This window comes from Lepus europaeus, chromosome 18 (genome assembly GCF_033115175.1).
Source record: "Lepus europaeus isolate LE1 chromosome 18, mLepTim1.pri, whole genome shotgun sequence".
Taxonomy (NCBI): Eukaryota; Metazoa; Chordata; class Mammalia; order Lagomorpha; family Leporidae; genus Lepus; species Lepus europaeus.
The window spans coordinates 30,537,911-30,560,697 of NC_084844.1; the positions used below are offsets into that span (position 1 = coordinate 30,537,911).

At 37.2% G+C, this 22,787-nt stretch overlaps 1 protein-coding gene across 1 annotated transcript in view; it reads left to right on the plus strand.

Annotated features, from left to right (window-relative positions):
* The window catches only part of STXBP4 (syntaxin binding protein 4), a 182,063-nt gene that overhangs the window by 135,836 nt on the left and 23,440 nt on the right, over nucleotides 1-22,787 (plus strand). The window contains exon 17 of the mRNA XM_062216363.1: nucleotides 22,304-22,361. Coding sequence (XP_062072347.1) covers nucleotides 22,304-22,361 — 58 coding nt within the window. The remainder of the gene's footprint in view (nucleotides 1-22,303; nucleotides 22,362-22,787) is intronic.

Consider the following 22,787-nt stretch of genomic DNA (forward strand, 5'->3'; position numbering starts at 1 on the left):
TTGTATGTTTTGATTTAAAATAAAATATACACATTTAGAAAATAAGAACATAAATGTGTGTATGATATTTTAACTGATGTTTAGTTTTTTACTGTGTCCAAGAAACTTCAATTCAATCTATGGTCACTACCCAAATGTCTTTTCCTTTTTTTAGTATTTTATTTATTTATTTGAGAGGTAGAGCTTCAGACACAGAGAGGGAGAGACAGAAAGGTCTTCCGTCCACTGGTTCACCCTCCAAATGGCCACAATGGCCGGAACCAGGAGGATTCAAAGCCAGGAGCCAGGAGCTTCTTCCAGGTCTCCCACACAGGTGCCCAGGCACTTAAGTCATCTTCCATTGCTTCCCCAGGCCATAGGCAGAGAACTGGATAGGAAGAGCAGCAGTTGGGACACAAACCAGCGCCTGTATGTGATGCAGAGGCTTAGCTTACTATACCACAGCGCCAGCCCCCCAAATGTCTTAATCAGTTATCACTAAATAAATGGAATCATCCTTTTTTTTTTTAAAGATTTATTTTGTTTATTTGAAAGACAGAGTTACAGAGAGAGGTAGAGACAGAGAAAGAGGTTTTCCATCCATTGATTCACTCCCCAGATGTCTGCAACGGCCGGAGCTGTGCCAATCCGAAGCCAGGAGCCAGGACCTTCTTCCAGATCTCCCATGCAGGTGCAGGGGCCCAAGGACTTGGGTCATCTTCTGCTGCTTTCCCAGGCCATAGCAGAGAGCTGGATCAGAAAAGGAGCAGCTGGGACTAGAACCGGTGCCCATATGGGATGCCAGCGCTTCAGGCTAGGGTTTTAACCTGCTGTGCCACAGTTCCGGCCCCAGATTCTTCCAATATTACCTTATTCACTTTCTTTACTTTAGTCATACAGATAATTTTTAAATGTTTTTGGTTATTCATCAATTAAATCAACATTACAGTCTCATTTTTATCATTAACATAACAGTTAAGATTATTAAAGCATACTTTTTAAAGTAGAAAATATTAGAAAATAAAGAGATTCTTCCCCTCATTTTCTGACATTCTCTTTACAAATAATTTCATACTTTTCTGAAGATACTAAGAGGGACTAAGATTTTAATACTATTTGTAAATATCAGTTCTTATTCTATAAATTTAGCTGTAAGCATTTTACTTTTATCGGTAATATTTTCAAATTAATATTCCATTTTTATAGTCAAATTGTCAGTCAAAATGTAAAAAAGTGATCCCATATCAACAACTACAAAATGTGAAGGTTATAAAATAAAGAATAATAATTGACGGCAGTGTCCAATAAAGGAAATATAGAAATGAAGTTTAAGTTTCCCTAGATTTATAAACTAGATTCCCAAAGTATATTGGCTTTGTTAGATAACACAGGTTTTTGCATGTTCACACAAAATTCTGGCAACCAAATACAGTGCCCATGAGCCCTACCTATACATAGTTACATGCCATTCTCTTGGGTGTGTGTTGCTGCTGGAGTGGCATTTACAGTACTATGAGACGTAATTCCAGCATTGGAAATTAAGTCTCAGACCATCAGACAGAAATAATAGGAAGACAAATTTGGCTCAGTTATGAACAAGAATCTTGGAAAATTAGAACAATCCAAAAAATGTGAGTTCTTAGTTTTTCATCATTGTTTTTTTTAAAGCCTGTGAAGGTCATAAAGGACTTGTAAATATTTCTGGATGAAAACAGAACTTCTGAAATTCTTTCCATGCATATATGTCTGCTGCAAAGCATTGAATATTTTGTACAATAAGCAAAGGTCAAGGAAGTACACTGAGGACTGAAATGTAGCCCTTGCTGTGTTCACTGACTGGATGTTGTGGTACAGGACGTTGCTTCCTAGAGGACGGAGTGCATTTTTAAAATATACATGGAAGGAACAGTAGTCCTCCAAGCTCTCTGCCCTCAGAGTTAGATGAACTCAAAAAAGCACAGTTTTCCAACCCTTGCACATCAAGGAGTACCAGTTTCAACCCATAATGGAAACTTTGTTTTGCTGATTTTTATAACATCACTTGAGACTAACAGTAGTCATCCATCTTTCCTTCCATTTTCTTCTTCCCACACAGAGTCTGACTATGCAAATTAAAGGAAATGAATTCAATATTCAACTCAGAAAATAATGTTTTGAATCTAGTAAATCTGAGGAACATTCAGTACCATTAGGGAGTGAACAGACTATGAGAAGAGAATAAAATAATTGCAAATTATCATAATGAAAAGTTTAGTATGTTAAGTATTTTATGAATGGTATAAAGTGCTAATAGCTCAGAGGAATAATGGATGATATTATTTTAAAATCAAGACAACATTTATGGAGAATGAAACATTTGAGATTTGGCTCTGAGAAATTTTGAATGGCAGTGATGAAATCAAGAGGAGGTTGGAATAAATGAAAGATAAAGGAAACTGTTGTAATTTAACAGCACAGAAAGAGATATGAGATACAAGATTGAAATGGATATCTCACTTATGCCATAAGCAACGACAACTTGAGAAAATATCTCAACATGAAGTGTTAACTCTATACCCATTTGCACTGATAGTCTGGGGCCCCCAAGGTCTCAACCATATTCATTTTGACAAACCTGCTACCCTTAATTAACCTTTTTCCACATAACTGTTGACTGCTTTTTGTTTTGTTTTTGTCATATAAAGCAAGCTTTGTGTTTTGCCCTGACCAATCTGTTACATTACAAAATATTAAGTCAGATCATTAGCTTTCTCTGCCTCTCTGCATAAGGGGATGGCCACAGGTGTGACCAATGAGATATGAAGGGAAGTCTGCTTAGAAACCTCTGGGGAAAGTTATAATTAATAGATAAGGGCAGATGGAGCTGGAACCACTTCTTCCTGTAGCTTGGATACTTCTTCCTGTAGCTCGGATACAATGCCTGTAGCTCTCAGGACAGTCTTGCAACCACAAGATGAGAAGTATAAGAATGAGCCACCCTTTACAGAGGATTCTAGAGTAGAAAGATGGAAGGATCTGAGACATGGATGTTACTGTAAAACAACTTCCAGATCCTTAAATATAAATATGTCTTTATTTGCCCAGCTCCAGGGTTTTTTCATCACTTTCATATAAAAAAGATATATAAAAATAAGGCCACACTTTTTTCTAAACCGTTCCAGAAAGTATTGCGTTAAGAAAAATATCTAAACATTAGTCTTACTTCTTAGACTATGAATACTCAGCAAACCACTGTTAAACATTTATTATGAACTAAAACCAAGCTATGTACTAGAAAGTGATAGAAAGACAAGGAAGACATGATCATTGTCCTCAAGGAACTGTTTTCTATGGAAAGGTGTTAAATGTGGTGATAGAAACTATTATTGAAGAGGGGAGGTTGAACTCTGCCCAGTGAGTTGGGAGAGGGTGTACAGAGGAGGTATCACTGACACTGGCCCTTCAGTGATGAGCAGAACTTCACAAGGCAACTAAGAAAAGAGTGTTAGTAACTAAGTGGATTTAATAATCTATACAAATACAGAGATGAGTAAAGGAGCATGGCCTATATTGGAAAAAGCAAAATGTCACATTTTATGTGTACTTTTTTTCCAGTATGACCATCTTATTCCATGCAACTACTTTTATTATTAATAGAAAGTAGTTAATTTAAATTCCATCAAGTTGAATTTATGAAAAAAAAAATGTAATGAGAGGCAATCAGAAGTTTAGAGGACACCTTTTTTGGGATCATGTATTTTCAGGCTTGTCATGATAAATACGATCAACCAATGCAAGTGTTCACGATGACTTTCCAGTTGGCCCTGAGATTCTAGCCTGTGATTGCTTCACTCCTAGACTATGACTTTCAGTGGGAGATGGCAGTCTTTCAGAGAACAGAACTGTGAGAAAATAAGGGATACACTTCTGGGCCTTAGTTTTGCCTTTTTTGATGCTATTTTGGAAGGTAGGGCTTTCTCAAGGAACTTGCGGCATAGACTGTGATGTTTATTACTAGTTGTTTATAGTTGTTTAAAGTATCAATTAGGGAATACAATGAAATGAAGTTGTTTTTTGAAACACCACCCTCCAATGTCACAACAGATTTATTCAAAATTCTGGATTTAGTTTTCAAACAACTTTTTTTTTTAAATTGCACTCATTGATAGATTTTACTTTTTTTTTTCCTAAGTTCTGACTCTTTTAGAGATGAGTATGAATTTACCTTTGTGTAGTCAGGCTGAAGTAATTCTGTCAAGTAAGCTGGTTTATCACTGTGCAGAATTTGTTTCCATTTTTATAGCTATATTAGTCAGCTTGAGCTGCCATAATAAAATACCACAGACTGGGTGGTTTAAACATCAGAAATTTATTTCTCACAGTTCTGGAAGCTAAGTCCAAGATCAAGGTCCTGGCAGGGTAGGTTTCATTCTGAAGCCTTTTGGCTTGGCTTGTAGCCAGCCACCACATGAGTACCTACATGGCCCCTTTCTCAGGCATGCACAGGAAGGAAAAGAGGGGGAGAGAAAAGACAGAGAAGGGAGAGTGCTGTTAGATATCTCTTATATGGTGACTAATCCTGCAGAATCCAGAACCCACCTTTATGGCTTCACTTAATCTTAATTACTTCCACAGAGAACCCATCTACAAATACCACCATAGTCAGAGTTAGGAATTCAACATATGGATTTGAGGGAGGACATAAACATTCAGTCCATAACGATACCAAACTGTTAGGCAGTAATTAATAATTGAGAGTTAATATACAAATTACTTACATTTCAAGAGAAGTCTTGGTGTGCAACAGTTTACACTCTGTATAGAAGCTGCTCTTTCCATTCAGCATTTCTGCAGAGTGGCACTGTGAATGATCAGTAGAAGACATGTTAGATTACTGCCTCTTCCCATAATTGTCTCTGTAATAATGCTCTCTAACGTCTTTTGAAGTTACTCTTTCATTTATGACATGAAACAAATGAGGACAGGATTCCTAGGATATCTTTCCACTGAAAATGTCTATGCTTCTAAGTGTTCCACCTCCACTGTAGCAGAGTGAACCCCTCATGGACCAACATTGCTGCAGAAACCAATTATAAACCGTGAACAAAATATGAAAAGCAACCACCTGGAGCCTCTGCAGAGCGAATAAAGAACGCAGATTCTGGAGATTAGTCAAAACTTGGTAGAGGGAACCAACACAGTAATGTTCCCATTTGTTACACTTTTAGACTGATGGCAAGACTCAGGACTGGAATTAGGATGGGATAACCAAGGCACCCAGGGTACCTCCCTCTTAAGGGGGCACTTAATTTCAGGTACTGATACAACATTTGCACGGGCCTGAGTGAGAGTCTCACATTTTGCTTTATGGACAGCTTGTTTTCCAACCCTTATTCTACAGTTTAGCAGTGGGGAAACTCTGACAACTTGCAGTCTTTCTAGCCTGCAGAACTAGATGAAGGTTGGAGAAACCATTTATACTTTAAAGTGAAAGGAAAGATCCCAGAAAGGAGAGAATTAGAGACAAGAAGCCCAAAATTCTCCATATAAGCCCAAGTCTCTGGCTCACCCTAAACTATCAGTGAGGAGACATTGCAAACAACCCAGCCAAGGTAGGAAGAAAAAAGAACTGAACTGAGAGTTATGCAGCTGCCCAAGAGATAGAGCTCATTGATTGCTCAAATCGACTAAGTCTCCCTCCAAAACAACACTCTTCAGAGTAATGTAACAGAACCCAGTTTCCATAATATTACATTATAATTTCCAGAATACAATTCAAAATTAATCACTGTTAAAAAACAGGAAAATGTAGCTTATTTTTAAGAGACAAGACAATTCATACAGGCTAACCCCAAAATGATCTAGATGTTAGAATGAGAACTTTAAATTGCTTATGATAACTGTTTTAGTGAGATAAAGGAAAGCATTCTCATAATCAAAAGATAGGATATCTAAGCAAATAGAAATAATGTTTAAAAATCAAATATAAATCCTAAAAGTGAAAAACTTGATATCTTTTAATAAATCAGAACAGTCACTGCCCTAGGAAGATGGGTATAGGAATCAATAGGAAAAGGATCTTCCTAGGGTGATGTTAATGCTCTATTTCTTGATGGGGTTTAGACTACACAGATGGAGGCATTTGTGAAAACTCAGTGAATGTACACTCAAGGTACTTACATTTCATTGTATGCAAATTTTATATCAAAAGAGAAAATATTCTGGATAGACTTCCCAACTATAGTAATCTATAAGTCATAGACTTGTTGACAGATGGACAAAGAGATTTATTGTATTAGAAATTCATTCAGAAATGGTGATTGGATGACTGTATCCCATAATATTGAGCATTCCAGGTAAAAGGAATGGTATCTGAAAAAGCATAGAGGAAAAGAAGTCAATAGTATGTTTGGGGAAATAGCTCAATTGATAGACTGTAAATGGGATTGATGGGCAATCAAGATGAAAAGGAGGATTGCAGCCGTTTTGCCAAATGCCTTTTTAAAAATGCGATTGTTCATGCTGATGCTTCAGGAGCTTTCCATCTGCCTTTTTAAAATGGAGATGTAATTTACACACAATAAAATAAAAATGTATGATTCTGTGAGTTTTGACAAATGTGCACAGCTGTATAATACTACCATACTCATGTTCTAGAATATTACCAAATTCCCACAACCTTCTCATGTGTTCCTGTGTAATCAGCCCTCTCCTTCCCTCCCACGCCTCCTTGTTTTAGGCAAACACTGATCTACTTTCTGTCACTGTAGTTTTGCTTTTCCTAAAATTTCATAGAAACAAATTATTAGGTATCTAGCTTCTTCCACTTAGTGTAGTATTTTCGAGATTCATCTATGTTGTTGTATGTATTAAGGGTATCAGCATTGCCAAGTAATATTTCATTGTAAATTTGTACCACAATTTTTTATTGTGTCGCTAACTGATGGATGTTTGAGATATTTTCAATTTGGGGTTATTATGACTCAAACTGCTATGAAAATTCAAGGACAGGTATTTCTGTGAATGGATGTTTTAAAGGGTCTTAAATACGATACTGTGGATTTTTAAGGGTTTTTTTTTTTTTTAAGTGATAATGGACTGTACTGTCAGAATTGATGTTTTTGTAAACTTTGGCTTACTTTTGATCTGTAACTCCTTAATGTCATGAATATTACATCTATACAGCTTCATGAAAGCTGTTTCTTAGAAAACTTTTCTCTTTGGTAAAGGCATCTTTATTGATATTCTTTAAATCTTTTTAAAACTATGCTTAAAAAGTTAAAAAAAAAAAAACTTCAGAAAGCGAAATGCCTGAAGGAAATTTTGTTTTATGATTTTTTTCAAATTTTACCTGAAAATAATATGAGATCATTAACAGATTATAGGATAAACTTTTTTTAAAAGACATGTATGTTAACAGCTGAATGTCATATGATTGAAGATTAAGGATGTAATTTAGACTTATTTATTCTGAGGGAAGGAAAAATCAATAATCTTGATTTTATTTCATCTGGTCTGTATAGTGTTTTATACAATTGCATGTGTAAAGATCCTCCACTACCCTGTTGTCAAAATCCACAAATAACAGTTGTGCAAATATTTGTGAGCAAGTTAGCAAGTTCCCCTGGTGAGTACAAAGACCTTACAACAACAATAAAATGTCAAATATGTGCAAGATTCACTGAACCATCCATCGTCATGGGTGGCAAATTTTTGCAGTCAGCCAACACGTATTTCCTAAGTGCCCACTATGTGTGAGGCACTCTTTTGAAGCTATCATTATATCGGGCCTTGGATAGTAGGCACTTAACAATTATGAATAGGAAGAGTGTTGACTGAATTTTCTGGCAAATCTAGAGTCTGAGCAGGTGAAGAGTCAGAGGCACTGCCAAGAATGTTCTTGAGGTTACTCTGTTAGACAAATCTAAGAGGGAGTTTGACCAGCTGTCCCAGGGTTAGCTTGGATAAGGAAAATTCCAACTCAGACTGAGAATTGAAATCTAAAAGATTGATTGATTGATTGATTGATTGTTTTGAGAGAGAGAGTGTGTGTGCACTCAGGAGTACACTCCCATCCAGTGGTTCACTCCCCAAATGCCCATAACCACTCAATGCAGGTCTCCCACATGGATGACAGGGATTCAGGTATTTGATCCGTCACCTGCTTCTCCCAGGGTACAGTGAAGCTAGAATTGGGAGCCAGCCAGTACTTGAGTTCTCACCTGTTGCTCTGGAGCCTGAAAGAAAAAAAAAAATATCAACTCATGGGAAGATAATTCAAGTATTTATATCTTTTTGCAGTTCTAATTTAATTCTTTTCTTATTCAAATACCTTTCAACACCTTTTTCTAAAAAACTCTCCATGTTTTATATTATTAAATAGTAGGTGTTTGTATTGATGTAGAATATTTATTGCTGTAAATATTGATTCCTTAATTCAACAAATAGCAATTAAGAATCCACTGCATACCACAATAGTGCTGGCAGGGGAGCAGTGAACAAAAGAGTACCTGTTCTTACAGAATTTGCATCCTACTTAGGGAAGAGGGACAGAAGAAATCAGGGTAATGAGTATCAGAGGTTGGAAAGGTAGGAAGCTTGTCATTTCATATCAAGCAACCCTGGAAGGCATCATGGCCCAAATGACATCTGAAAGAAGTAATGGAGTGAGCCATGGATGTTGGAGGGGTCACCCTCCCAACAGAGACTAGCAATTTCACAGGATCTGAGGTATGAGTTTATTTGCTGTGTTCAAGTAAGGAAGCCAGAATGATTATAGCACATTTTAACAAAAAAAGAGAATTAGGAAATTAAGTCACATAAGTTGAGAAATGATGGCAGCTGACTATATAGAAGGAACATGATCTGGCTTATTTTTTTAATCACTCTGGCTACGAGTTTGAGAATAGGCTATAGTGGTAATACCAGTTAGAATTTTATCAGAATAATCCAAGTAAGACATGGATTATTTCAATAAAAATAGAAGTACCAAGAAGTGACCAAATTCTTCATTTAATATGAAGACAAAGCCTCTGAGCCATGCAGATGGATTGGACATGGGATCAAGGTTACTTCCTTCTAGCCCTGAACAACTGGTAGCATGCAGCTACAAATAACATGATGGGAAGAACTGTGAAATTCGAGGTTTGGGCCAAGTTGGGAGATCAGTAGTAGGCACTTAAGTTTAAAAGTGTGGTAACTGTAGACAAAGTGGTGGGGAGAGCTTATAGCTGAGTTTGCCGGTTTGCAAATCAGGAGAGAGGTGCAGGCTAGGGATTAAGAGTTGAGAGTCATCAGAATATGAGTATTATTTAAACCAGGAGACTGGATAGGACTACCTAATAAATGAGTATATGTAGAAAACAAAGGGAAAAAGTATATATGGAAAGGGTTGAAGGACCAAACCTTGAAGCAGTCAAACTTTTAGAGACTGGGGAGATGAGAAGAAACTAGCAAATAAATCAGAGAATAGCCAGAGACAAAGGAAAACTGAGGGAAAGCAACCTTTAATCTTTATAGTCAATGATAAACCATTTCAAGGAAAAGTTAGTGATCACCTGTGTCATACACAATTATAGGCAAGGGAAACTGAGGACTGAGAATTGACCATTGGACATAAAGTAGTATGACTTGTCTTCACTAGGGTCAATTTAACAGAATGGGGATAAGGAGGTTGGCATTTGACCTAGTAGTTAAGATGCCCATATCCCATATCAGAGTGCCTGAGTTCAATCCTGGCTCTCTGCTCCTGAGCCCAACTTCCTGCTAATGCAGATCCTGGGAGGCAGCAATAATGGCTCAACTCACATAAGAGACTCAGATGTAGTTCAGGCTTCCAGTTTCAACTTGGCCCTGTCCTGGCAGTTATGGGCATTTGGGGAATGAGCCCATGAGTAGATATGCACTCTTTCTCTTTCTCTTTCTCCGTGTGTGTGTGTGTGTGTATCTTTCTCTCTCTCTGCTTCTTAAATAAATAATTGACATTTTTAATATTATTTATTAGATGACTAGTGATCAGCAAAGATCATCAGAAAAGAACAGGGTTTGAATAGCTTATTGAGTCCTATGATTCAATTCTCACTCTCTTATAGAGAAAGATTATAGGGAGACAGAAAGAAAGAGAAAGCACTCACTTTAGGAAGGAATGCGTCAGCAAGTTGTATACTGAGCTTTATTAGTGTACGGTACAAAGTCCATTGTATGGTGTTGACTTTAAACCAATAAGCCAAAGTACCAAGCATTGTGTAAATGCCCGGAGACAACTCCCAGTGAGTTCCTACTGTCTCATCTTCAATATGGGTCATGAGATGGGAGTCAGCAGTGTAAGAAAGAACACTTAAGCTGTCATCTCAAATGTCTGGACTTCAGAGATCAAGAAAATGATTCCATAATCCAACTTGGAGTAAAAGAACTTCAACTGTAAAAATACTGAGCTTTTCATCTGTGCGAAAGAGAAAAGCAGAAGTAAATATTAACTCTTTCTCTTGTCTTGAATTAAGTGCTGACGTAGCATTTATATGGCCAAAAGTAGTGACTGATTCAGAGGACCATGAACCACCAAATAACTGCTAAGAATAGCTGTGTTATGTTGTTCCTGTAATGTATTATAGCTTTTAATTGGCTGGATGGGTGGCTTCTAACTAAAAATAATACATTTCCAATTATGCTAATATTTTAATTTTGAATTTGAGACACACAAAAATGTATAAAATCATCTACATTATATATTTGCATATGGCATTTGCTTTTTTGTTCCCTCAAACAATGATGACATATAACCAGGTTTTAAAAAATCAAGTTACAAATCCAAAATCATGTCTGTTAATATGGTATTTATACAAGTCTAATTTTTTTTCTTATTTTTTTAACTTTTATTTAGTAAATATAAATTTCCAAAGTACAGTTTATGGATTACAACAGCTTCCCCCCCCCCATAACTTCCCTCCCACTCGCACCCCTCCCATCTCCCGCTCCCTCTCCCATTCGATTCACATCAAGATTCATTTTCAATTATCTTGATTTACAGAAGATCAATTTAGTATATATTAAGTAAAGATTTCATCAGTTTGCACCCACACAGAAACACAAAGTGCAAAAATACTGTTTCAGTACTAGTTATAGCATTACTTCACATTGGACAACCCATTAAGGACAGATCCCACATGAGGAGTAAGTACACAATGACTCCTGTTGTTGACTTAACAACTTGACACTCTTGTTTATGGCATCAGTAATCTCCCTAGGCTCTAGTCATGAGTTGCCAAAGCTATGGAAGCCTTTTGGGTTCGCCGACTTCAATCTTATTCCGACAGGGTCATAGCCAAAGTGGAAGTTCTCTCCTCCCTTCAGAGAAAGGTACCTCCTTCTTTGGTGGCCCCGTTCTTTCCACTGGGATCTCACTAGCAGAGATCTTTCATTTAGAGTTGTTTTTTGTTTTTTGTTGTTGTTGTTGTTGTTGTTGTTTTGCCAGAGTGTCTTGGCTTTCCATGCCTAAAATACTCTCATGGGCTCTTCAGCCACATCCGAATGCCTTAAGGGCTGATTCTGAGGCCAGAGTGCTGTTTAGGACATCTGCCATTCTATGAGTCTGCTGTGTATCCCGCTTCCCATGTTGGATCGTCCTCTCCCTTTTTGATTCTATCAGTTAGTATTAGCAGACACTGGTCTTATTTGTGTGATCCCTTTGACTCAGACCTATCAGTGTGATCAGTTGTGAACTGAAATGGATCACTTGGACTAGTGAGATGGCATTGGTACATGCAACCTTGATGGGATTGAATTGGAATCCCCGAGCACATTTCTAACTCTACCATTTGGGGAAAGTCCAATTGAGCATGTCCCAAACTGTACATCTCCTCCCTCTCTTATTCCCATATTCCCACTCTTATATTTAATAGGGATCACTTTCAGTTAAAATTTAAACACCTAAGAATAATTGTGTGTTAATTAAAGAGTTCAACCAATAGTATTAAGTAGAACAAAAAAAAATACTAAGAGGGATAAAGTATTAAATTGTACATCAACAGTCAGGACAAGGGCTGATCAAGTCACTGTTTCTCATAGTGTCCATTTCACTTCACCAGGTTACCCCTTTGGTGCTCAGTTAGTTGTCGCCGATCAGGGAGAACATATGATATTTGTCCCTTTGGGACTGGCTTAATTCACTCAGCATGATGTGTTCCAGATTCCTCCATTTTGTTGCAAATGACCTAGTTTCATTGTTTTTGACTATAGAATACTATATAGTATTCTATAGAGTACATGTCCCATAATTTCTTTATCCAGTCTACTGTTGATGGGCAATTAGGTTGATTCCAGGTCTTAGCTATTGTGAATTGAGCTGCAATAAACATTAAGGTGCAGACAGCATTTTTGTTTGCCAATTTAATTTTCTTTGGGTAAATTCCAAGGAGTGGGATGGCTGGGTGGTATGGTAGGATTATATTCAGGTGTCTGAGGAATCTCCAGACTGACTTCCATAGTGGCTTAACCAGTTTGCATTCCCACCAACAGTGGGTTAGTGTCCCTTTTTCCCCACATCCTCTCCAGCATCTATTGTTGGTAGATTTCTGAATGTGAGCCATTCTCACCGGGGTGAGGTGAAACCTCATTGTGGTTTTGATTTGCATTTCCCTGATGGCTAGTGATCTTGAACATTTTTTCATGTGTCTGTTGGCCATTTGGATTTCCTCTTTTGAAAAATGTCTATTGAGGTCCTTGGCCCATCTCTTAAGTGAGTTGTTTGTTTTGATGTTGTGGAGTTTCTTGATTTCTTTGTAGATTCTGGTTATCAGCCCTTTATCTGTTACATAGTTTGCAAATATTTTTTCCCATTCTGTCAGTTGCCTCTTCACTTTCCTGACTGTTTCTTTTGCAGTATAGAAACTTCTCAATTTGATGCAATCCCAAATGTTAATTTTGGCTTTGACTGCCTGTGCTTCCGTGGTCTTTTCCAAGAAGTCTTTGCCTGTGCCTATATCTTGCAGGGTTTCTCCAATGTTCTCTAATAATTTTATGGTGTCAGATCATAGATTTAAGTCTTTAATCCACATTGAGTAGATTTTTGTATAATGTGAATGGTAGGGATCTTGCTTCATGATTCTGCACGAGGAAATCCAGTTTTCCCAGCACCATTTATTGAATAGACTGTCCTTACTCCAGGGATTGGTTTTAGATCCTTGATCAAATATAAGTTGGCTGTAGATGTTTGGATTGATTTCTGGTGTTTCTATTCTGTTCCATTGGTCTATCCATCTGTTTCTGTACCAGTACCATGCTGTTTTGATAACAACTGCCCTTTAGTATGTCCTGAAATTTGGTATTGTGATGCCTCTAGCTTTGTTTTTGTTGTACAAGATTTCTTTAGCTATTCGAGGTCTCCTGTGTCTCCATATGGGTTTCAGTATCATTTTTTCCAGATCTGAGAAGAATGTCTTCGGTATTTTGATTGGTATCGCATTGAATGTATAAATTGCTTTTGGAAGAATGGACATTTTGATGATATTGATTCTTCCAATCCATGAGCATGGAAGATTTTTTTCCATTTTTTGGTATCCTCTTCTATTTCTTTCTTTAAGGTTTTGTAATTTTCATTGTAGAGATCTTTAATCTTTGGTTAAGTTTATTCCAAGGTATTTGATTGTTTTTGTAGCTATTGTGAATGGGATTGATCTTAGAAGTTCTTTCTCAGCCATGGCATTGCCTGTGTATACAAAGGCTGTTGATTTTTGTGCATTGATTTTATATCCTGCTACTTTGCCAAACTCTTCGATGAGTTCCAGCAGACTCTTAGTAGAGTTCTTTGGATCTCCTAAATAAAGAATCATATCATCTGCAAAGAGGGATAGTTTGAGTTCTTCCTTCTCAATTTGTATCCCTTTGATTTCTTTTTCTTGTCTAATAGCTCTGGCTAAAACTTCCAGAACTATATTGAATAGCAGTGGTGAGAGTGGGCATCCCTGTCTGGTACCAGATCTCAGCGGAAATGCTTCCAACTTTTCCCCATTCAATAGGATGTTGGCCGTGATTTTTTCATAAATTGCTTTGATTGTATTGAGGAATGTTCCTTCCATACCCAGTTTGCTTAGAGTTTCATCATGAAAGGGTGTTGTATTTTATCAAATGCTTTCTCTGCATCTATTGAGATAATCATATGGTTTTTCTTCTGCAGTCTGTTAATGTGGTGTATCACGTTGATTGTTTTGCGAACATTGAACGTCCCTGCATACCAGTCTTAGTCTGGGTGGATTATCTTTCTGATGTGTTGTTGCATTCTATTGTCCAGACTTTTATTGAGGATTTTTGCATCTATGTTCATCAGGGATATTGGTCTGTGTGCTTCAGAACCTTAGGTCAAAGTGTTATTTAATCATTTTAATATTGATCATTGGCAACACAAATAGGAGTTGGGGGAATGGAAGCAACCCAGAGTTGGTTAAAAGCATAGGTTCTATAAGGAAAAACCCAGCCCTGCCACAGTGTTGTAATTGCTGGTTTAAAAATAGACTTTAGAACTAACTGGTTGATTAAAATATTTGCATGGATGGGCAAAGAAGGAAAATTATATTTTTAAAGAAAGAGAATATTCAGGCTTTATTTCTAGTATGAAGTTTATATTTTTTTTTAAAAAGTCCTATATTATCACACCAGAGATTTTAGATTCTTTTCTGGTTACAAACATTGTTGGTAGTTGGATTACATTTTTATTGTATTCATTTCTCTTAGGGGGAAAATTGTAAAGAAACAAAAAGGTTCCAGATGAATGTACCCTAGAAATAAAAGTTGAAAGATTCTTACTTCCTTGGAGTATGAAAAAAAAAAAAAAAAAGCATAGGTTCTCAGGGCAAGCCTGTGGTATATTGGGTCAAGCCACTGCTTGGGATGCCTACATCCCGTGTCGGAGTCCCAGTTCTTGTTTTAGCTTCTCCACTTCTAATGCAGCTTCCTGCTAGTGTATCCTAGGAGGCAGCAGATGATGGATAGGGTGCTTGCACCTCTCCACTCACATGGAACACCCCAGTGAGGTTCTGGGCTCCTAACTCTGGCCTGGCCCATCCCTGCCTGTAGGAAGTATATGGGAATGAACCAGCAGACAGAAGGTATCTCTCTCACTCTCACTCTTGCTCAGCCTTTCAAGTAAATAAAATAAACAAACATTAAGTTTTTAGAAAGCATGAGTTGAGTATCAGATTTGCTTGTATTCAAATCATGACCACCTTCTTTATTATCAGTGTGACAATGGACAAGTTACTTAAATTCTTTATCCATCAGTTTCCTCTCTAAAATGAGGTTAATAACAGTACCTATCTCAACTGGTTATTATGAAGATACAAAAAATTATGAGGATACTAAAAATACTGGAAGAATAATGAACATAGAGAAAATTCTATGTAAACGTTTGTTGTATACATAATTTATTAGGGCAACAATTCTTTACCTTTAAAAACTGTTATCACCTACTGGACAGTGTTCCTATCCTTTAATTTTCATAACTTCCTTTCTGTTACATCCTAGGCAGCTATGAATGGCTACAGTGGACCTGGCTATTTCTGGCTTTCAACAATGTTGTAGCCTATTATCACTCATAGTCATTAAAAATTAAAATTTTATATTGATAATTATATGCTTACTTTAAAAGCAGATGTAAAAAGTACTAGAAACCAGTTCCTAGTTATTTTTCTGCATTTCACTGTTACCTTTGTTGTTGAAGTTACTTGCTCTATTGTATCCAGGAATATCATATCATGGCATATTACTACATGTTTCTTCCCAACATCTGTATTCAGTGAGGTCATATTGGTAACTTGAGTCAGGCATGATAGAGTATTTACACTGAGGAAATCAACAAATTCTACAAATCAGGGCTGCCCTCCCCACCTCTCAGGGGTGTGTTGTTGAACATTCACTGTCACACCACTGGATGAGGTTCAGTGTCCCCTGCTAGTTTTCATTGTCCTTTTGCTGAATGTTACCATGAGTAAAATAAAGAATATATAATTTCCTTTCTTGAGGAAAGGATTGTAAAGAAAAAAAATGTGCCTACACCTGATTGGAGGTTTCCCTTGTAGATAATGTAAGTGCTTTTCATATATTAAGCACCCAATTTACTCTGCATCACCAAAACCATAAGCAATGAATAAAGAGCTGTTATTTTCATTACTGTTAATAATAATGGTTTTCTTTTGTATATCATTGAATAGTTATATATTAACTAATGAACTTCATGATCTCTCCATAAGCCAGCAGGGTAGCTATTATCATCACTACTACATAAATGAGAAAGTTGAGATTGCAATATTATTATTTTCCTATGGTTGTTCAACTTGTAATTGAAAAACATTGCATAGAGATTTGGGTTTTCTGACTGCAAATCAAGTGAAAATTCCACTTTTGTGATAAATGTCATATTATTTAGTGAAGTGAAGCCTTATTAGTTGTGAGTTAAATATTCTCTCTCTCTCTCTCTCTCTCTCTCTCTCTCTCTCTCTCTCTATCTCTGTCTCCCTCTCTCTTCTCCCCCTCATTCCCTCCCTCGCTTTCTCCTTCTCAGGATAACAGACACTAAAAGTTAAATACATATGAGTTTTTATAACAATGACATTACCAAGGGTTTTTCAAATGAATCTGGGTCTGTATGAGCTCTGTCTAAATGTGATGGGATTGTCTTTGTCAGTTTCAGTCTTAGAATCTCATTCTCCAACTCTTCCCTATCTCAACTCCTGGGTTAAGATTTATCCACCTATTTGAAAGTCAAGTCACAGAGAGAGAGAGAAAAGAGAGAAGTCTTCCATCTTCTGGTTCACTCCACAGTTAGCCTCAAGAAGAGAGAGAGGTCTTCCATCTGCCGGTTCATTCCACAGTTAGCTTCAATAGTCAGAGCTGGGCCAAGCTGAAGCCAGGAGCCAGGGGCTTCATTCAGGTCTTCCACATGAATGTCAAGGACCCAAGCACTTGGGCCATCTTCTGCTGCTTTCCCTAGGTCACCAGCAGGGAGCTGGATCAGAAGTGGAGCAGCCAGGACATGGTCCAGCACCCATATGGGATGCACATATCACAGGAGGCAGCCCCATCCACTGAGCCACAGTGCCAGCCCAGATGCTAAAATCTGTGCTGTGATGGGAGGAAAAGCCATTGTCAAGAAACAAACTGAAATATGAAGTGGTGGTTAAAATGGACAATGACACATGGTTTAGCACGATTCCAGGATTCAGCAAGCTGAAACCCCTGTCCTCTACATAATATACACAAGTAGATAAGCATCATTATAGTTGTACAACCATAAGTCACTAAATTCAGCCAGATTTTTTATTCTATAAATTATGGATATTTCAAAAACTAATATTTTGTTCATCTCTGCATCTGTTCTGTTGCTGGTTTTTTCTTTTAGCAATGGATCTTTTCTGCTACCTATGTTTTTTCTTATAATTTCATTGAATGTCTTACATTAAAGGTAGGAAACTGTGGAGACTAAGATAAATATTTAAACCAGGGGTCAGCACTGTGATGTAACTGGTTACACTGCCACCTGCAATGCCAGCTCCCCATATGGGTGCCAGTTTGAGTCCTGGCTTCTCCACTTCCAATCCAGTTCCCTGCTAATGTGCCTGAGAAAAGCAGCAGAAGATGGCCCAAGTGCTTGGACTTCTGAACTCATGTAGGAGACGTGGATGAAACTCCTAGCTTCAGCCTGGTCCAGCACCGGCCATTGCAGCCATTTGAGGGGGTGAACCATTGGATGGAAGATCTCTCTCTCTCTCTCTCTCTCTCTCTCTCTCTCTCTCTCTCTCTCTCTCTCTCCCTAACTTTGCCTTTCAAATAAATAAAAATAATTTTTAAATAAAATATTTAAATTGCCTATATTTAAAATGAATGTAACAAAATGTTTTTAAAAAGTCAAATCAATAAGACAGATAGCAAGAGGAAATACCCAAATCTCCCTCGACACCCACATGCCAGCTTTGAAGAAGTTACAGAAGATGGAACTCCATCCATAATCCCAAAAAGAATTTTGGGTATTACCTCTTGAGGGGGGAATGTTAGGTAGGAAGTCAGTTATGAGCTTATGTGTGTGTAACAGACCTAAAGAGAAGACATCTATGTCCAGCATATGCATCTGCATCTCAAAGTCATCCCGATAATGTTTCAGGGGCAGCCTGCCCTGCCCCCTTCTGCCTGCCAATCTTCCACAATCTCCCAGGTGCAGCCTAGTATCTGCATCTCAAACACCCTGCTCCCTTCCTCCAGTCTGATAACATTTGCATCCATAAAGTCCTTTGTTTCAGACCTTCAAGAGAAGTTTTTCTATTTACATCCAAAAAGCCCTTTGTTCCAAGAGGAGCAGAGGTGGGGAAGCAAGACCCATCTCCTTAAAAACCCCCAGCCTCAACTGGACTTCGTGCTCAGCTCTTTGCATCTTTGCTGAGCCACCCGCCTGGCCTGGTCAGGTGTAATCTCCACTCAACATGTAACCTGTAACCTCCCTCCTTCCTCCCCACCCCCCCCCCCCAGCCTCTCAGGCTCTGTCTGGAGAGGTGCCCATCCGTCCTTACAGATGTTCCTTCCTAATAAACCTTGCTGTTTTACCTCCCACTACAAAAAAAAAAAAAAAAAAAGTAAAATCATAAAAAAGGAAAAAAACTCAAGAACATTTTCACATGTTTAAGTGCATTTATGTTTCCTGTGTCCTGAGTGTTCCATGTTTTGCCGGTTTTGTTTTGTCATTGATCTTTTTCTTATTGATTTATAGGAGTACTTTACGTATTAGAGAATTTAGCCTTTATGCTGTGAGTTATTCATTCATAGTATTCCATACTTTCCCTGCATAGTCCTTATTCCTATTTTAATAATATACTTATGATTATTTTTAAAATTCCATAAGTTCAAGATTGATGTCTATTTGTTTATCATTCTATATTCACTGAACACTAAGCAAAATGTTGAACACATAATAAATGATAAATTAATGATTTAATTAATAAATATATGAGCCAAACATGATAAAGAGAATCTGTGGTACATATAATAAACTAGACAATTGGGGGCCTGTGCTGTGGCATAGCAGATGAAGCCTCTGCCTGAAATACTGGCATTTCATATGGGCGCTGGTTCGAGTCCTGGCTGCTCCACTTCCAATCCAGCTCTCTTCTGTGGCCTGGGAAATCAGTGGAATATGGCCAGAGTCCTTGGGCTCCTGCACCCACATGGGAGATGCAGAGGAGGTTCCTTGTTCCTGGCTTCAGATCGCCATAGCTCTGGCCATTGTGGCCACCTGGACAATGAACCAGCAGATGGAAGACTGCTCTGTCTGTCTCTCCTTCTCTCTGTCTATAACTCTACCTCTCAAATAAATAAGTCAATTGCTAAAATAAATAAATAAATAAACAAACAGACAAACAAAAAACTAGAAAATTGAGAAGTACACTTGTATGGAAACATGATGAGCTTGATTTTTTGTATGTTGAGTTTTAGGGAGCAGCCAATATTCTAGGTTGAGCATATTCAAAACTCTAATTTTGGCAATATACCCATGAAGATTTTGAAGTTATCACCATAAAGTTGATCATTAGAACAGATAATCTCTGATAGAAAGAATGTTATGTGAGGGTTCACAAGCACTTACAATCAGAAACAATTTCAGTTGGTTATAGTTATAGCAATTTTAAAATGAACTTGAAAAAGGGAAATAGAATGAAGGGGAAATGGAATGAAAAAGGGAAATAGATTATATATTTCAATATTTGGAGTAGTAACAATTATTGCAAAGTATTTATATAATGTTATAATCACACCAAAATCATTTATTGTGACAAAATGGAAACCTGAGTCCATCTTAATCATATAGGAATCAAATCATATGGAATCAAAAGTGTTCTTGTTGTATAAAGTATGCTATTTGTGTTTTTCAGATCATAATTGGACAGTGATTGTGCTATTACTAAACTACCAATGAGAGATTAATAACTCTGTCTAGTCTCCTAGTCTGTTGTTTAGAAATTATATTAACTGCAAGAAAAACAAGACTTTATTCAATCTTCTTAAAAAGAATGCTTATTTTCTCAAAAAAGAATTTATCCTAAAATAAGCTATATATGCTATTTAATACACAAGGATAGCTATAGCTACAGTCATTGAATAACTATTATGACTTAAATGCTTATGAATTAGTACTTTTATTAGACTGTTGTGAAGTCATATTTCTTGCTTAATAATTTTAAGATATAACCAAGGCAAGGTTTCTATTCTGAAAGTACAGAGAATGTAGTATTCCAATGTCAATCTCAATTATCAAATGATCTTGAGGATGAAGTGAAACTATCTTTAAAGTATATACTTTTGGGGGCTTCCGTTGTTGCATGGCACATTAAGCCACCTTCTGCAATGCCAGCATGCCATATGGGCCCCTGTACCCACACTGGAGACCCAGAAGGAGTTCCAGGTCCTGGCTTCAACCTGGCCCAGTCTTGGCCATTGTGACCCTATGGGGAGTGAGCCAGGGATGGAGGATCTGTTTCTCTCACCCTCTCTCTGTCTGTCTCTCTCTTTCCCTTGTTCCCTTTCTCCTTCCCTCTCTAACTCTGCCTTTCAAATAAAGACATAGAAATAAAATATATGCTTTTCTTAACCTTTTCACTTCAAAATATCTGTGACATAAATTAGAAAAACAGATATAATTATGCTCTCTAGAAAAATAAGTAATTTAACAGGAAAAATATTTATCACATTAGAATAACTTTCTACTTAACTTTTAGCTATCTTTGCCTTGTTGATCAGAATTCTGGTATTTCTGAGCACTTTTTGTCATGAAAGCAAATTCCTGTGTATAATTATCAGATTCTTCTCTGCAGGTAAGGGACTTGTCAGTGATGAATGAAGTGATCTGTAAAAAAGATGTAGAAAGTGTGAAGATGAAAAATCTACTTGAACTGTTGTAGTAGCAGTTAGGGCCTGTCTGGCAGGTGCTGGTGGTGGACCCTAAAGGAGACAGAGTGTCAGTTCCTAGAAGAGACAGACTGTCACTTCTTGGCCTTTTCAGAAGTCAATCATGTGCTTATGCTGAGTTCTCACAAGTGCTTATGTTCTACTTAGAATAGGGACATTTATTCACTGAGAGAACCAAATCTCCAAGGTGGCCTGTGTTAATATATGAAGGAAATAGTGACGGAATTTTTGCCTAGGACCTTATTTGATACAATTTGTAAATTGTTAAAAGACTGGACTTCAGTATAAGGGAAAAGTTTTTGGTTTGTTTTTCTTTATTACAAAACAGCATCCAAATATCACTGCTTCTCAAAGAATCTTCTCTTAAGAATGAACACTGATGCACTCAAGGGGTTATTTCAAATAGTTACTGTTCATTCAGCCCCTTGCTGAGACCTAGGAGAATGGAAATCATTGATTTGTTGTTAAAACTCAGCTGCTTTCTGCTTCCTGAGCCATGAAAACCATTGTTTTGTGTGTATGTGTCTTGTACTCATCAAAGGAGCCATGATAAGCCAGTATCAAACAGCTGATCCAAAAGGTCACTTAAAATCCTTAGCAGTACTCAGGAATGCAGCAGAGGGTGAGAAACCCTTGCATTCTGCAGGGCTAGTGCCTAGAATTGGAACATCAAAGAATGTGACTGCCTGAACATGGGGCTTTTCTCTGGGTACGATGAGGGCAGAAATATACTCACTTACAGAAATGGCCAAATGTTGCTTGCTTACTTTAATCTGCATCTCTTTACAGTTAACTATTCTAATTCCCATTATAGAAATAGAAGCTAAATTTAGCAAATTGTTTAGCCGTTTATGTTTAGTGCACCAAATTCTTAATTAACAAAGTAAAATGCCACAATCCATTATAAATCACTTTACTAAACTTTCAAACTTAATAAGGAATTTTGCCTTGTCCAAAAGCTGTGTTCACACCCCTGCTGATCTGGCACTCATGTTTGATTCCCTATGGAGCTGAGTGAAAGAATGTAAAAGGAGCCAATTAAAGAAACATTGAGCCAGAATAGATGAGCAGAGGCCATCTTGTCCATCCTTCTGCCTCCAGGCAAAAACCATCCACTGCAACACAAAATTTTGCTTGTATCCTGCTGACAAAAATGCTCACCACATGTAAATGACAAGTCATAATCCAGTTATTGCAACTAAAGCAGATTGTTAACTGTTCAAAATGTATTTATTATATTCTAAAGATGCTGAATATGAAAGCTCATCTGAATTGGCCCTCTTCTTAGAAGACTATTTTGTACAAGAAATGTATTTAAATAATTGTAAAGATAGAGAGTTTTGTGTCCAGGAAATAAAATTATCATCATCATCTTATTAAAAGTATTTTTGGTTTTCTTTCACTTTAGGCTTACCTTATGGGTGGGAGGAAGCTTACACAGCAGATGGAATCAAGTACTTCATCAAGTAAGTACAAACGTCTCAACCAAGTAAGCAATTTTCCTCACATCTGGAAAGAACCTGGGAGTTGCAGAATAATCAGCAAAACCAAGAAACCCCCTTGAGGTTAGAAAACTTAGTAAGAAGAAATGAAGCCTCACCATTTTCATTCCATGTGATTTAAATGCTAATATCAGATATCCTTTGGGAGAAAAATGGAAATAATTTTAAGGGAAACATCAAAAACTTAGAATCATCATTTGAACTTAAATATTTGCTGCCTGAAATCACTTGCTGGCTAATATTATTAATATTTATGAAAAGTTAATATCTAATGAGAAGTCCATTTTGTAGGTCTTAAAACTTCTTAATAATACTAATAATAATCATCATGGGATTTACACAATAGTGAGGAGAGAGACAATAAATAACTTGAGAGATAAATAGGACAGT